Source organism: Felis catus, chromosome D2 (genome assembly GCF_018350175.1).
Source record: "Felis catus isolate Fca126 chromosome D2, F.catus_Fca126_mat1.0, whole genome shotgun sequence".
NCBI classification, from domain to species: Eukaryota; Metazoa; Chordata; class Mammalia; order Carnivora; family Felidae; genus Felis; species Felis catus.
The window spans coordinates 12,776,482-12,788,776 of NC_058378.1; the positions used below are offsets into that span (position 1 = coordinate 12,776,482).

The 12,295-nt window shown below is 48.4% G+C and overlaps 1 protein-coding gene across 1 annotated transcript in view; it reads left to right on the forward strand.

The window, feature by feature from the left end:
• The first annotated feature begins 349 nt into the window (after positions 1-349).
• Positions 350-12,295, forward strand: part of NID1 (nidogen 1) — an 84,263-nt gene continuing 72,317 nt past the window's right edge. Inside the window, exon 1 of the mRNA XM_003993899.6 lies at positions 350-908. Coding sequence (XP_003993948.2) covers positions 684-908 — 225 coding nt within the window. The 5' untranslated portion in view covers positions 350-683. The remainder of the gene's footprint in view (positions 909-12,295) is intronic.

Consider the following 12,295-nt stretch of genomic DNA (forward strand, 5'->3'; position numbering starts at 1 on the left):
GACACTGAATTATTTTATACACTCGTGAGTTTGTCTCGCGGGTAGGACCCCATGTTTGGCCGAACGTCCACATCACCAGGCAAAGGATCCCGCCCGCACTCAATAACGCTGAAAATCTGGATGGATGTGTTCAGGAACATGCTCCTGGTCCAGTCCCTGCTTGCTAATTCCCAGCACCTACCCCCTCCTCTAACTGGGGCGTGACCCGGTGAGTCCGACCTCCGGACGCCCCCGAGCAGCCCTGGGTTGGGCTGTGTTCCTGAACCCAGAGCGTTTCCACGTAGCCCGCCCTCCCACTTAGCCCTGACCCGGGGACAGTGGTGTAAAGTCCCAAGCTCTGCTCTTCGGAGGCAACCGGGCTGGTTTCGGGAACCTCGGGCCACCAGCGCCCAAGACCCCGCAGGGGTCGAGGTTGACGCTGCCGGAACCGCCGGGGGGTTTCGGTGTCGCCCCTCGCCCACGCCCTCCCCCTCGCGGCCATTGGGCAGCCTCGGCGGCGCGCCCTGTGGACGGGGCGGGGCCCTCTCCCTCTCCCCTGCTCCCCTCCCCTATTTCCAGGGGTGGGATCGCCGGGAGGCAGGCGGGAGGCGTGGAGGGGCTGCGGAGGGGCGTCCGGTTACGTCTCCGCCTTCCTCGGCCGTGTCCGCCAAGCCGCTAGGTTTGCGGGACCGCAGTTCGGGAACATGCTGGCCGCGATCCGCCGGAGCGGGGCTGCGTGGACGCGGGCGCTGCTGCTGCAGCTGCTCCTGGCGGGGCCCGGGGGCTGCCTGAGCCGCCAGGAGCTCTTTCCGTTCGGCCCGGGACACGGGGACCTGGAGCTGGAGGCTGGGGATGACCAAGTCTCCCCAGCCCTGGAGCTGAGGCGGGCACTCCGCTTCTTCGACAAATCCGACATCAACTCGGTCTACGTGAGTGCGACCCGGGGCAGGCGGTGGGGGCCGTCGGGGAGGAGGGCGTGGGGGCCGAGCTGGGGTCGGAAGGAAGGCCGAGGCTGGCAGGGTCGCCCGCGGGGCCGGACGGACGTGGGCGTCGTGGGCGGGGACCGGGACCCGCTGGCCGCGGGGGCGCGGGGCGCGGCGCTGGGTCTCCTGGCCTCCCGCCCCCGCCGGGCCCGCCGACGTCTCCGCGCCGCCTGGCCACTGTCGCCAGAGGAGCACGCGGGTCTGGGGGGCTCGTCCCGTCTGCGCGGCCCCGCGCGCGCCCTCCCGACCCCGGGACCCCGGGACCCCGGGCGGAGTTTCCTCTCCGGCGGCTGTGGGCGGCATCGCCGCCGGGAAGTCGGTCCGCGTCTCGCTATTGTCCTGTTCCCTTGGGGACGGGACCCGGTCCGGCGGGACTCGGGCAAAGGCGAGAGCTGGGTCGCAGGCGGCGCGCGGGCCTGGGTCTTCCGTAGGTGCCGGGTCAGGAAAAGACCGCCAAACCCGGCCTCTGCCCCGGGAATTTAGCCGACAGCCTGCATGTGTGAGTGTGGACTCCGGATATGTCTTGGCAATGTTTCTGCTCCCCAGTTGAGCTCGTTTCAGTCCAGAGTTTAGCGCTGGGAAAGCAGAGCGACCCGATGATCCAGTTTCCTGTGGCAGAGCACTGTCACCATGGGGGGCCCCAAAGGGGGAGCGGGCCCAGGTGGCCTTTAGTTCTCTGGAGCCTTCTCAGAACTGGCCGGGCCCGGGGACGCTGTCAACTTGGTAAAGTCTTTCCGTGCCGCCGCCTTCCCCAGCCGCGCACCATGTGGATTTCATATAAAGCTGTGCGCATTCCACAAGTGGGGGGAACAGCGCAAACAGCGGCGGGAGCCTGTCCTGCCCTTGAAATGGCTGTGCTCGTCGCCTGGCCGGGGCAGACCGTGCCTTGGACAACACCCACGTGGAGCTTGTCGGCTTTGCCTAAAAAGAAGGAGCCTTTCAAGTCTCCACCCACAGAGAGTGCTGCCCTTGTGGGCTGACCTCCGTGGGCCGTCTGGTGAGGCCTGTCGGACCCCTTCTTAGAATAAGATTTTTTAATTACATAGAATAACATCCGCAGGATTGCCAAGGAAATCAGTTGTGTTCGAATACAGATACAAATATTAGAAATTGTATGAAGTAACGTGTGTATTTTTAGCCATTTTAAATATAAGGTATAAGAGTGGCGGGGGGAGGGTCAGGTAATTACTGAACTTTCAAGATCATGAGGACTGTGAACAGTGCTTGAAGACACCTACAATGACTAAAACGTGAAATGGGAATATCAGTGACTCCTATTGGTGGCAAGGTCATTAATGATTTGTTGCCTGCATTCATAATGGAAGGAAATGCTAAAATATCGCTTAGGAGTTACTGAAAATAAAAATAAAATTTCTCTTTTTCCCTTCTTAACAGACATACCGAATTCTCTTCATGAGCCCCAAGTTCAGAACCCCTGTGTTAAATTTGAGAACTCCTGCCCTCCTTTACTTGTGGCATCAGACTAACCACATTACATTCTAAAGACCTAGAAAATCTATTGCTGAAAAAACGATTCCTGTCAAGCCATACCCTCCAGGTCTATTTGGGTTTACATTGCATTTCAGGGAGAAAGAATCCCGGAGCTCTCTTGGTTGTATCTGCACCCACCCCCCCCGCCCCCCCCCAAGGGTTCCCAGGAAGCTGACTGTGAAATGGAGATTAGCCAGCTGGTTATTTCTTGGGGGAGGGCTCCTCACTTCCACACTTACCGAGGCAGGGAGGTGAAGAACTGAGCAGAGGCTGAGCCGCCAGCAAAGGTCTCAGCCAGCTCCCTGGGAGCTCTGGAGGTGGGGTGTCTCGAGCTGTCTCCAGTGTGCCTGAGAGGGCTCGGTCTCTGTGCCCTTGCAGCCATCAGTCACGGGTAAGGGCTGCCTTGGAAGGAAGCGTGATCCTGGGCCAAGCAGTTTTTCAATGGAGGCAGTCCTCAAAGAGGGCCCACATTGGAGGGCTGCGTTCCCAGGACTGAGGGGCATCTACTGTGTGATGGCCCTGAGTAAAAGATGGATGGACAGGGATGTGTGTCTGAGCTAGAGGGCCTGCACGGTCCTGGGCACTTGGCTAGGAATATGAACATTCACTGATAAGGAAAAGTATTGGGTGAGTATAACCACATGTGTCAGAGGACCTGCTAGTTTTACGTTATTTAATCCTCAAAACAGCTCCTCCTTCTTTTCAGATGAAGAAATAATAATAAACACTGGTCCCAGAATCCCAAAATCCTACCAGATGTTTCCACCCAAATGCCCATCTGTCACTTCAGATTCCACGCGGCAAAGTGAAAATCACTCACCTCCCTCCTCCCCTCGGATACTTTTACTACTTGCTTTTCCTTGTTCATAGTACCTTATGCGGGTTCTTCACTGTTTTGAGGCTGCCTTACCCCTTCTTTTTATTCATTTATTCCACAGATACCTTCCAAGTGCCTACTATGTACCAGGCACTATTTAGGGCACTCAAAATGCAAGTGAACAAAACAATCCTATCTTCAGGGAGTTTACATTCTAGCAGGGGAGTGGGACCAAGAAAACAAACAGCAAACATAGTAAGTAAATTATATATCAGGAGGTGATATACTACCTAATGTAAAGGGTCTGGGATGGAGTAGGTATATGAATCAGGAATTTAGAAGAGAAGCCTAGGCTTTAGGTATAAATTGGGAATCATTGGCACATAGATGGTATTTAAAACAGAACTAAAGTGACCCCTGCAGGGGAGTATATGCAGATAGAGAAGAGGTCCAAGGGAGCCTCCATTGGTCAGGGAAAAGAGGAGGAGTCAGCAGTGGAGACTGACAGGATGTGGCCAGTGAGTTGAGAGGAAATGAAAAGGAAGTGGAGTCCTGGAAGCCAAATGAGGAAAGTGTCTCAAGGAGGAGGGAGTGAACCACCAAGGTTAAATGGGCACAGAAGGTGAGGACTGAAGAGTTGCCCATTGGCTTGAGTAACACGGTGATCAGTTCCCCATTTCACCTTCACAGAAGGCCCTTGCTTCTGTATCTTTCTTGTCCTGTTGCAGTGACACTTTCCAACAGTGTTGTTTCTTTCTTTTCTTTCTTTCTTTTTTTTTTTTTTTGAGAGAGGGAAGGAGCTTGGGAGCGCTTGTGCACTCAAGCGAGGGAGGGGCAGAGAGAGAGAGAGAGGGAGAGAATCCCAAGCAGGCTTCATGCTGTCAGCCAGAGCCCTACGAGGAGCTCAACCTCACCAGTTGTGAGATCAGGACCTGAGCTAAAGTCAAGAGTCGGAAACTCAACCGACTGAGTCACCCAGGTGCCCTGATGTTCAATTTCTTTAGTGCCCTCCCTCCATCCTGACTTCAGAGGACCCTGGACTCCTTGACCTGGATTCAGGGCCTCATCCTACCATTCTAGCTTCATTTCCAGCTTTGCCTTAACACTTCTAAGACAGTAGAATATGTCTCACTTTGGCCCTTTACTCATTCTTTGATTCTTCCACTTTATCCATCTCTTAACCTCTCAGATTCTCTCCCATTCTCTAAGCCCTTCCTCCTTCCTAACTGACCGGTACTTGTAGACTGCATGCACCCCTCAGTCCTTAGAACTCTTCTGTAACTCCAATATTGTCTGGTTTGGAGCTTAGTATATTGATAAATGGTTACATAACTTAATCTGTTCAACGGGAGTATCAGTAGGTAATGCGGAAAGAGTGGGGTCTCTGGAGCCCAATACGTGTGGGCTTGAATCTCTGTTCTACCACTTACTTATTGTGGACCCTGGGTAAGTTATCCAACCTCTGAAAGCCTTATTTTGTTCATCTGCAAAACGGAAACATCATTGCCTTTCTCATGGAGTAGTGAACATTCACTGAATTAATGTATTTAGACAGCTTATCATGTAGTAATGTGCTCTAAAACTGCGGGCTTTCTTCTTCATTGAGAGTAGAGATTGTGTCTTTTTTGAAAAAGCCCCAAACCTTTATTCTACACTTGATTCTGTAGTACTTTGGTGCTATACAGTTGATGTAACTTTTGAGAAAAGATGTCTCATATGTAACAAGCTGATGCTAGCTTTATCAAAGGCATCTACAAAAATATGCCCCTGTGCTTTTACACATAACCAATCATCAAATCTGTCAAGGTGAAAACTCCCTGGTATTTCTTAGTGCGTTGGGAAATACAGCAAGGCAGGAGAAAGCATTCCATCCAAATAGTATTTAAGCTTTCTGGCCATACACAGCTTTCTTAGAGTAATTGAAGTGCAACTTATCTATATAAACACACAACACATTTCAGAAGCAAGTGAAATTAACAGAAGCACCTGTTCTTTAAATTACTCTTGATCAGGAGCCAGGCTGTGATAGCTCATCCTGTTCCCTGGGAAGCAACCTACCTATCTGCAGAACCTATCTGACCTTGTGGTGGTTGTCCATGTGGACATTAAGGCCAGCTTCATGGGTCATGTCTTGCAGCCGCATATGGACTTGGTTTTGCAGTATTGTTAGGGTAATGGTGCTACTCCTGTGCCTACCATTTGCTGCATAGAAACATCCAGCATTGCACATTGGTGTTGGCGTTGGTCCATCAGGGCGGAAATCTTGTCAAGGTTCATACCCCTCAGTTAGCATCCACTTAACCAGATGGCCATGGCCTCTGTTCTCTTGCCCATTGTTCCTGCAGTTTGAACGCTTGTACCCACCGCATTAACCTTAGCACTCCTGCTCGAGAAATTAATTGCTTGGCTCTTTTGGCGGATTTCATTTTCAGTGTGTGTTCTCAAAACATTTGTGCTGCTCTTCTGAATGGGTTTTTTTTTTTTTTTTTTTACTCTCAGCTTTTTCAGCCTTTCCTTTTTTTTTTTTTTTTTTTTTTTTTTTAGTTTATTTTGAGAGAGAGAGAGAGAGAGCACGTGCAGGCACACACAGAGAGAGGAGAAGGGGGAGGGGCAGAGAGAGAGAATCCCAAGGAGGCTCCACACTGTCAGTGCAGAGCCCAACGTAGGGCTCGGCCTCATGAAACCGGAGATCATGACCTGAGCCAAAACCAAGAGTCAGATGCTTAACTGACTGAGCCACCCAGGCATCCCTCAGCCTCTCCTTCTTAATCGTGTTTGACATTTCTTTTAAGCTCTTTCACAGAAAACTTCAAGTTAAATAGATGTTTCTCCATGTTCAACATAGTCCCATGACTTTCCTTGGAGGTGGCAGCCCAGAGCAGTGGCCCCAGTTTGCTAGGAGGGCATTCAGGGTCCCATCCTACTCGAGAGGTGGCCCGCCCCGCTCCCAGAGATCAGGTCCTATTCCTGTTGCTGTTACCCATAGAAGGGACATGCTTACTGGCACATGGGAAGTTTATGAATCTGTTGGTTGAGCCTAGGGCCAGCGCCTAGGGTCTACAGGTTGTTTGCTGCACAAGGGCCATGACCAAGGGGGCAGTGAGAGCTGGAGCCCATCCCACAGGCCACTGACCAAGCCCTAAACCTCAGCCTGGGACTGGGGCCACTCAGGAAAGGACACTTGCATTTGATTTGCCCAAAGGTGCCCCATGGTCTAGCAGAGGCCCTGGTTGAATAATAGAATACTTACAAGATTATTAATTTCTAGTTGGGACTAAAATGAAACTGAGTCATTATGGTGATCAACTTTTTTTTTTTTTAAGACTTTATTTTTAAGTAATCTCTACACCCAATTTGGGGCTTGAACCCATGACCCTGAGATCAAGTGTCACATGCTCTACCGACTGACCCAGCCAGGTACCCCTGTTGATCAACTTATAGCTGAGGTCAAATCACTTCATTTCTCACCCTCATGTTGTTTCTGGTCTTGTTTTTTCTAAAATGAAGAGATTTGACAAGATTATCTCTGAGCTCCGTTTTATCTTAGATTTTTAATATTTTTTGAGTGACCAGGGGTTGAATATGTGCATTTCTATTTCAAGACAGTGGATATTTTTTCTCATAAAATTCAGTGCAATGTGAAGATATGCCATCCATTCACTCAGCAAACAATTTATTGCCTAATATGCCAGGCATGGTGCTAGGCTTCAGAGATACAGATTGAAACAAGATCAGTTTCTGTTCTCAGCTTATAGTCTGCTGGGGAAGGCAGACATTGAACCAATGATTATACCCATAATTGACCAGTTGCCCCTGTGACAAGTGCTATGAAAGAGAAGCCCGGATACTGTGATGGCACCTGAGCTAGATGGAGGGGTCAGGAGAACCTTCCCAACCCCGCTGGAGCTACAGGATGAGTAGAGGCGAGGCCTGTGAAAATGGCAGGTGGGCAGGGCTGTGCACGTTACTGTGCATGAGACCATGAGTGTAGAGAAAAGGAGTATGTAATGTCACAGGAATGAAAGGCACTGTGAGCTAGGGCAGTGGCCGCAGACCCTTGAGAGCTATATCAGACCTTGTCACCCCCAGGTCAGAAACCCTCGAAAGGTTTCCCTCGCTCTCCACGACATCCAGACTTCCCATCACGCTCCCAAAGCCTCCTGTGGCCCTGTCCAGCAGGTGTCTCTGCCCCCATCCCTCACCCTATTCTCACCGGCCAGGCTCCAGCCACACCAGCTTGCTTTCTCTCCCCACCACAGCCAGCTTGTCATGCTTGGTGCTTGGTTTCCCTCTGCCTGGGACGCAAGGCCCTGCTGTTCTGTGGCTACGCCTTCCTGTTGTGCAGCCTCTGCTCACACGCAGACCCCCATTTGTGATTTTTTTTTTCGGCATGCTGTCTTATTTACATCATGGCATGCATCACCACCTAAAACCAGGTTGTTCGTTTATTAGTTTACCTGTTTGTTGGCTCTCTTTTCCACTAGAGTCTGAGCCCTGTGAAGGCAGGGTCTGGTTTGCCATATTCACCCGCATTTCCCCCATTCACTAGTGGCCTGTGGCACATAGTGGGTGCTCTGTTATGATTTATTGAATGAATGAATGAATGAATGAATGAATGAACCCTAGGCGTTTATCATCAGCGGGATGCCGTTAGACATTTCTAAGCAGATGAGTTACATGATTTATTTCTAAAAGATTCCCACTTTCTTTAAGGAATAGACAGCATGGGAGAAGAAGAAGCGTGAGGGGGAGAAGCCTATAGATTAAAAGATTAGGTTTAAGAGACATGTGAACCAAATGCCAGGGGGAGCACCTTGTCGTGTCCCGATTGAAACAAAGTGGCCATAAAAGGACATCTTTGAGACATACTGCTCTTCTAGAAGAGATACATATGGAAATATTGACAGGTGAAATAATTTGATGTCTGAGATTTCATTTAAAAGATTTCAAAAAAAAATATGCTCATGCGTGGGAGGAATTGGTAAAACGGGAAGTGGAGCATGTTGGTAATTGTGGGAGCTGATTGATGAGTATATGGATGTTCGTTACGCTGTTCTGTGTGTGTTGACATTTTCCCTTGTAAGTAGTCTGGTTTTTAGAAGTTTTTAAAAAATTACGCTGCCTTCCAGCCAGAGGATTTTGGGGGGCAAGGTGGAGGAGAGAGAGTGAATTTCAGAGCCAGAGAGGCCTGCTGCCAGGGGCCAGAGGAGAGGCGGTGTGTGGATGAGGGCGGTGGGTTCCAGACCCATTTGGAAGGTGGGAACAAGGAGGCCTGCTCCTGTGTTAGCTCACTTGAGACATGCCGCTTTGCAGGGTGGCTCAGGTGCATCATGGGATGAGCTTTGTATCGTAGGGGAGGAAACTGCCACATGCAGCTAAGGGACTTGTCATGGTTCATTCAGTTCATAAGTATGACCTGGAACTTGAACTTGGATCTTCCGACTCTGAGTTCTGCGGTCTTTATACTATGCCATGTAAGACAGCACGTTCTTCCTTTCCTTTCTGCATTTATTCATTTTGATGAGGGGCCATTATGCGAGCCGAGGGAAGAATACAGGCTGGCCCCCTCCCTCCCCACGTGGAATATGTGTGATATTCCCTGGAGACTCCTGGCTACCCAAGAACAAAGGAAAGGGGTTTAAGGGCTTGCATGGTGATGTGGGAAACTAAGGCAAATGAAAAATTAAATTCTCTTACAGCCTACAGCCCATAGACAAGTGCTTGAAACAGGCAGGGTGACCTCCCTCTAGGAGCTCAGCTGCCCTGATGATGACACTTTGCTGGGGCAAAAGGGGATCTTGGCTTAATATTATCCTGACCCCTCAGGATCCTGTGAGTCTGCTTTAACATACAACAATTCCTTTGGAAACTTCCTTTATCTCAAATCCCCCAAGATGTATGCTGGCAATCATACTCCAAGCTTATGGCCCCTGGTATCCATCTGAAGGGTCTCATGACTGAGGTTTTACTAAATGGCGATAAATGGCGTTTTCTCAACGGCACCTAGCGCCTCAAGTTCCTGGAAACGTCGCTTCCAAAATACCTCAGAGACTTACCTAACCCCCTCCCCACCTGAAGGTATATAATCAGTTACCTGCCAGCTTTTTCTGCCCGTGGGTCCTGTCCCCATGCTTTAATGCAATCGCCTTTTCGCACCAAAGACGTCTTCAAGAATTCTTTCTTGGGTGTCAGCTGCGAACCCTACCTTCATCCCAAACCCCTTCAATTTGACAGTATCTTATCAGTCCCTGTTCTGTATAGACTTTTGGGCTGGGTTTATGGGGCAGCTGTGATGAGTGGCATCACACATGGTCTCTGCTCTCATGAAGCTCACTAGGGCATGACGCTACCCACCCCTACGTGACCCCACTCACCACTCATCAGATTACCTGCCATTGCACTGCACTACCCTCCCCTGCGTGACCCCACTCACCACTAATCAGATTACCCACCACTGCACTGCACTACCCACCCCTGTGTGACCTCACTCACCACTGATCAGATTACCCACCACTGCAGTACTCACCCCTGCGTGACCCCACTCACCACTGATCAGATTACCCACCACTTCACTGCACTACTCACCCCTGTGTGACCCCACTCACCACTGATCAGATTACCCGCCACTGCACTGCACTACCCACCCCTGTGTGACCTCACTCACCACTGATCAGATTATCCGCCACTGCACTACTCACCCCTGCGTGACCCCACTCACCACTAATCAGATTACCCACCACTGCACTACCCACCCTTGTGTGACCCCACTCACCACTGATCAGATTACCCGCCACTGCACTACCCACCCCTGCGTGACCCTACTCACCACTGCATTACTTGTGAGAAAAGTTGGTTCTTAGCCCCTAGGGAGCAAGTCTCTAAACTGCTTTTGTCCTCAGGTAAATTTTTTTCTTTAATTTTTAATTATAAATGTTTCAAACACACACATAAAAGGGAGAAAATATCATGAGCACCCATAGGCACATTACCTAAATGTAACAGTTGTGAGCCGTTTTCCCTATTTATTTCGTTAATTTCCCTTTGCTGATGTATCCAAAGTAAATTACAGTCCTTGTGACTTACATCACTATTTTAGTGTCCATTCCTAAAATGAAAAGAGCATTTCCCTATATAGCCAGCCTACTATTATCATACATAACAAAATCAATAATAATTCCCTATTATCCGTTTGTATCCAGTCCATATCACAGCTGTCCAATGTTCCCAAAGCTTTCCTTTATAGCTAGACTTACTCAGATGGGTTTAAAGAAAGACAAGCATCACATTTGACTGCATCTCTGTAGTCTGTTTTAATCTTGACCTCCCCCTTTTGAGTCATCAGCCTATTCAAGAGTCACTGCCTGTTGTCCTGTAGAATGCCCCACCTTCTGCATTTGACCATTTCTTTGTAATGTAATGTAATGTAATGACCATTTCTATGTATGTTATTCCATCCCTGTATTTTCTGAAAACTGGCAATCTTGAAAATAATTCAGGTTAAACACTTTTTTTTCTTTAGAAAGCATGTAGAATTTTATTTTAAAATTAATTCTGGAAATAGGAAGACAATGCGAATGGTTAAAAGAAAATTGTAAAAACAGAGAACAGGGAAATCTTCCCACCCTGGCCTCCAGCCCCATACTGCCCTCCCTAGAGACAATCACTATTCATGAGTTGTTGGTTTTTTTATCTCCTTGCAGAGAGATTCACAAATTACAAACATACGTGTATATACAACTACCCCCTGATTTTATATACCTCCTTGATTTTTTTAAATACCAGCTTTATTGAGATATACCCCTTTAAAGTATACGATTCAGTGATTTTTAGTATATTCAGGAAATGTGCGACCATCACTGCTGTCTAACTATGGAATATTTTGATTCCCCTCAAAACAAACCTCATATCTTTTAGCAGTCACATCCCATCTCCTCCCTGCTCCCCTACATCCCTGATCCTTAGCAACCACTAATCTACTGTCTGTCTCTATGGATTTACCTGTTGTAGACATTTCACACAAGTGGAATCATACTATATGTGATCTTTTGTTACTGGCTTTTTTCACTTGGCATAACATTTTCAGGGTTCCTCCATGTCTCAACATAGATTGGTACTTTATTCTTCCACGACTGAGTAATATTGTTGTTTATTTGTCCACTCATAAGTTAATGGACATCCAGATTGTTTCTCTTTTTTTGTTTTTGTTTTTTTTTTGACTGTTTATGAATAATACTACTGTAAATGTTTGTGTACAAGTTTGTGTGTGGACATCTGCTTTCAGTTCTCCTGAATCTGTCGTGAGATCTGGAATTGCAAGTGAAGGGGTTCAAAAGAAGTCTCCATAAAGTATGCCACTTGAGCATGTGGGTTATTTTGCGCTGAAAGTGATCAAGACCTAGTGGGCTGAAAACATTTGCACCTCCCTTAACTACCTAATGAATGTCAGTTGGGGGTCTTTCCCAGGATGAGAGTTTTTATCAGAGATAAGTTTTACCTGAGTGACCCATCAATGTGGCAGGGCAAACCTCTGATTATGAAAAATCTGCTCTTATCACCCCATGAATTGCCCTACTCTTCCATCTCATTCCCTAGCTCAGGATAAACATATATGCCTCATTTTACCTTCCTGTCTTGGAATGCCCCCATGCATGTGGTGTTCCTGTACATTTGAAACTAAGTGTGGTTTTCTCCTGTTAATCTGTTTCGTGTCAATTTAATTCTTAGACCAGCCAGAAGAACCTTTAAGGGTAGAGGAAAACTTATCCTCCCAGCACTAGGTCACGTGGTAACTGTTTAACATTTTGGGGGAACTATCAAACTGTTTTCCAAAGTGGCTGCACCATTTTACGTGCCCACTAGCAATGTATGGAGGGTTCCAGTTTCTCATCTTTTGTCAACACTTCTTATTATCTGACTTTGTGATTCTACCCAACTTAGTGGGTGTCAAATGGTATCTCACTATGGTTTTGATACGCATTTCCCTAATGGCTAATGATGTGGAGCACCTTTTCATGTGCTCATTGGC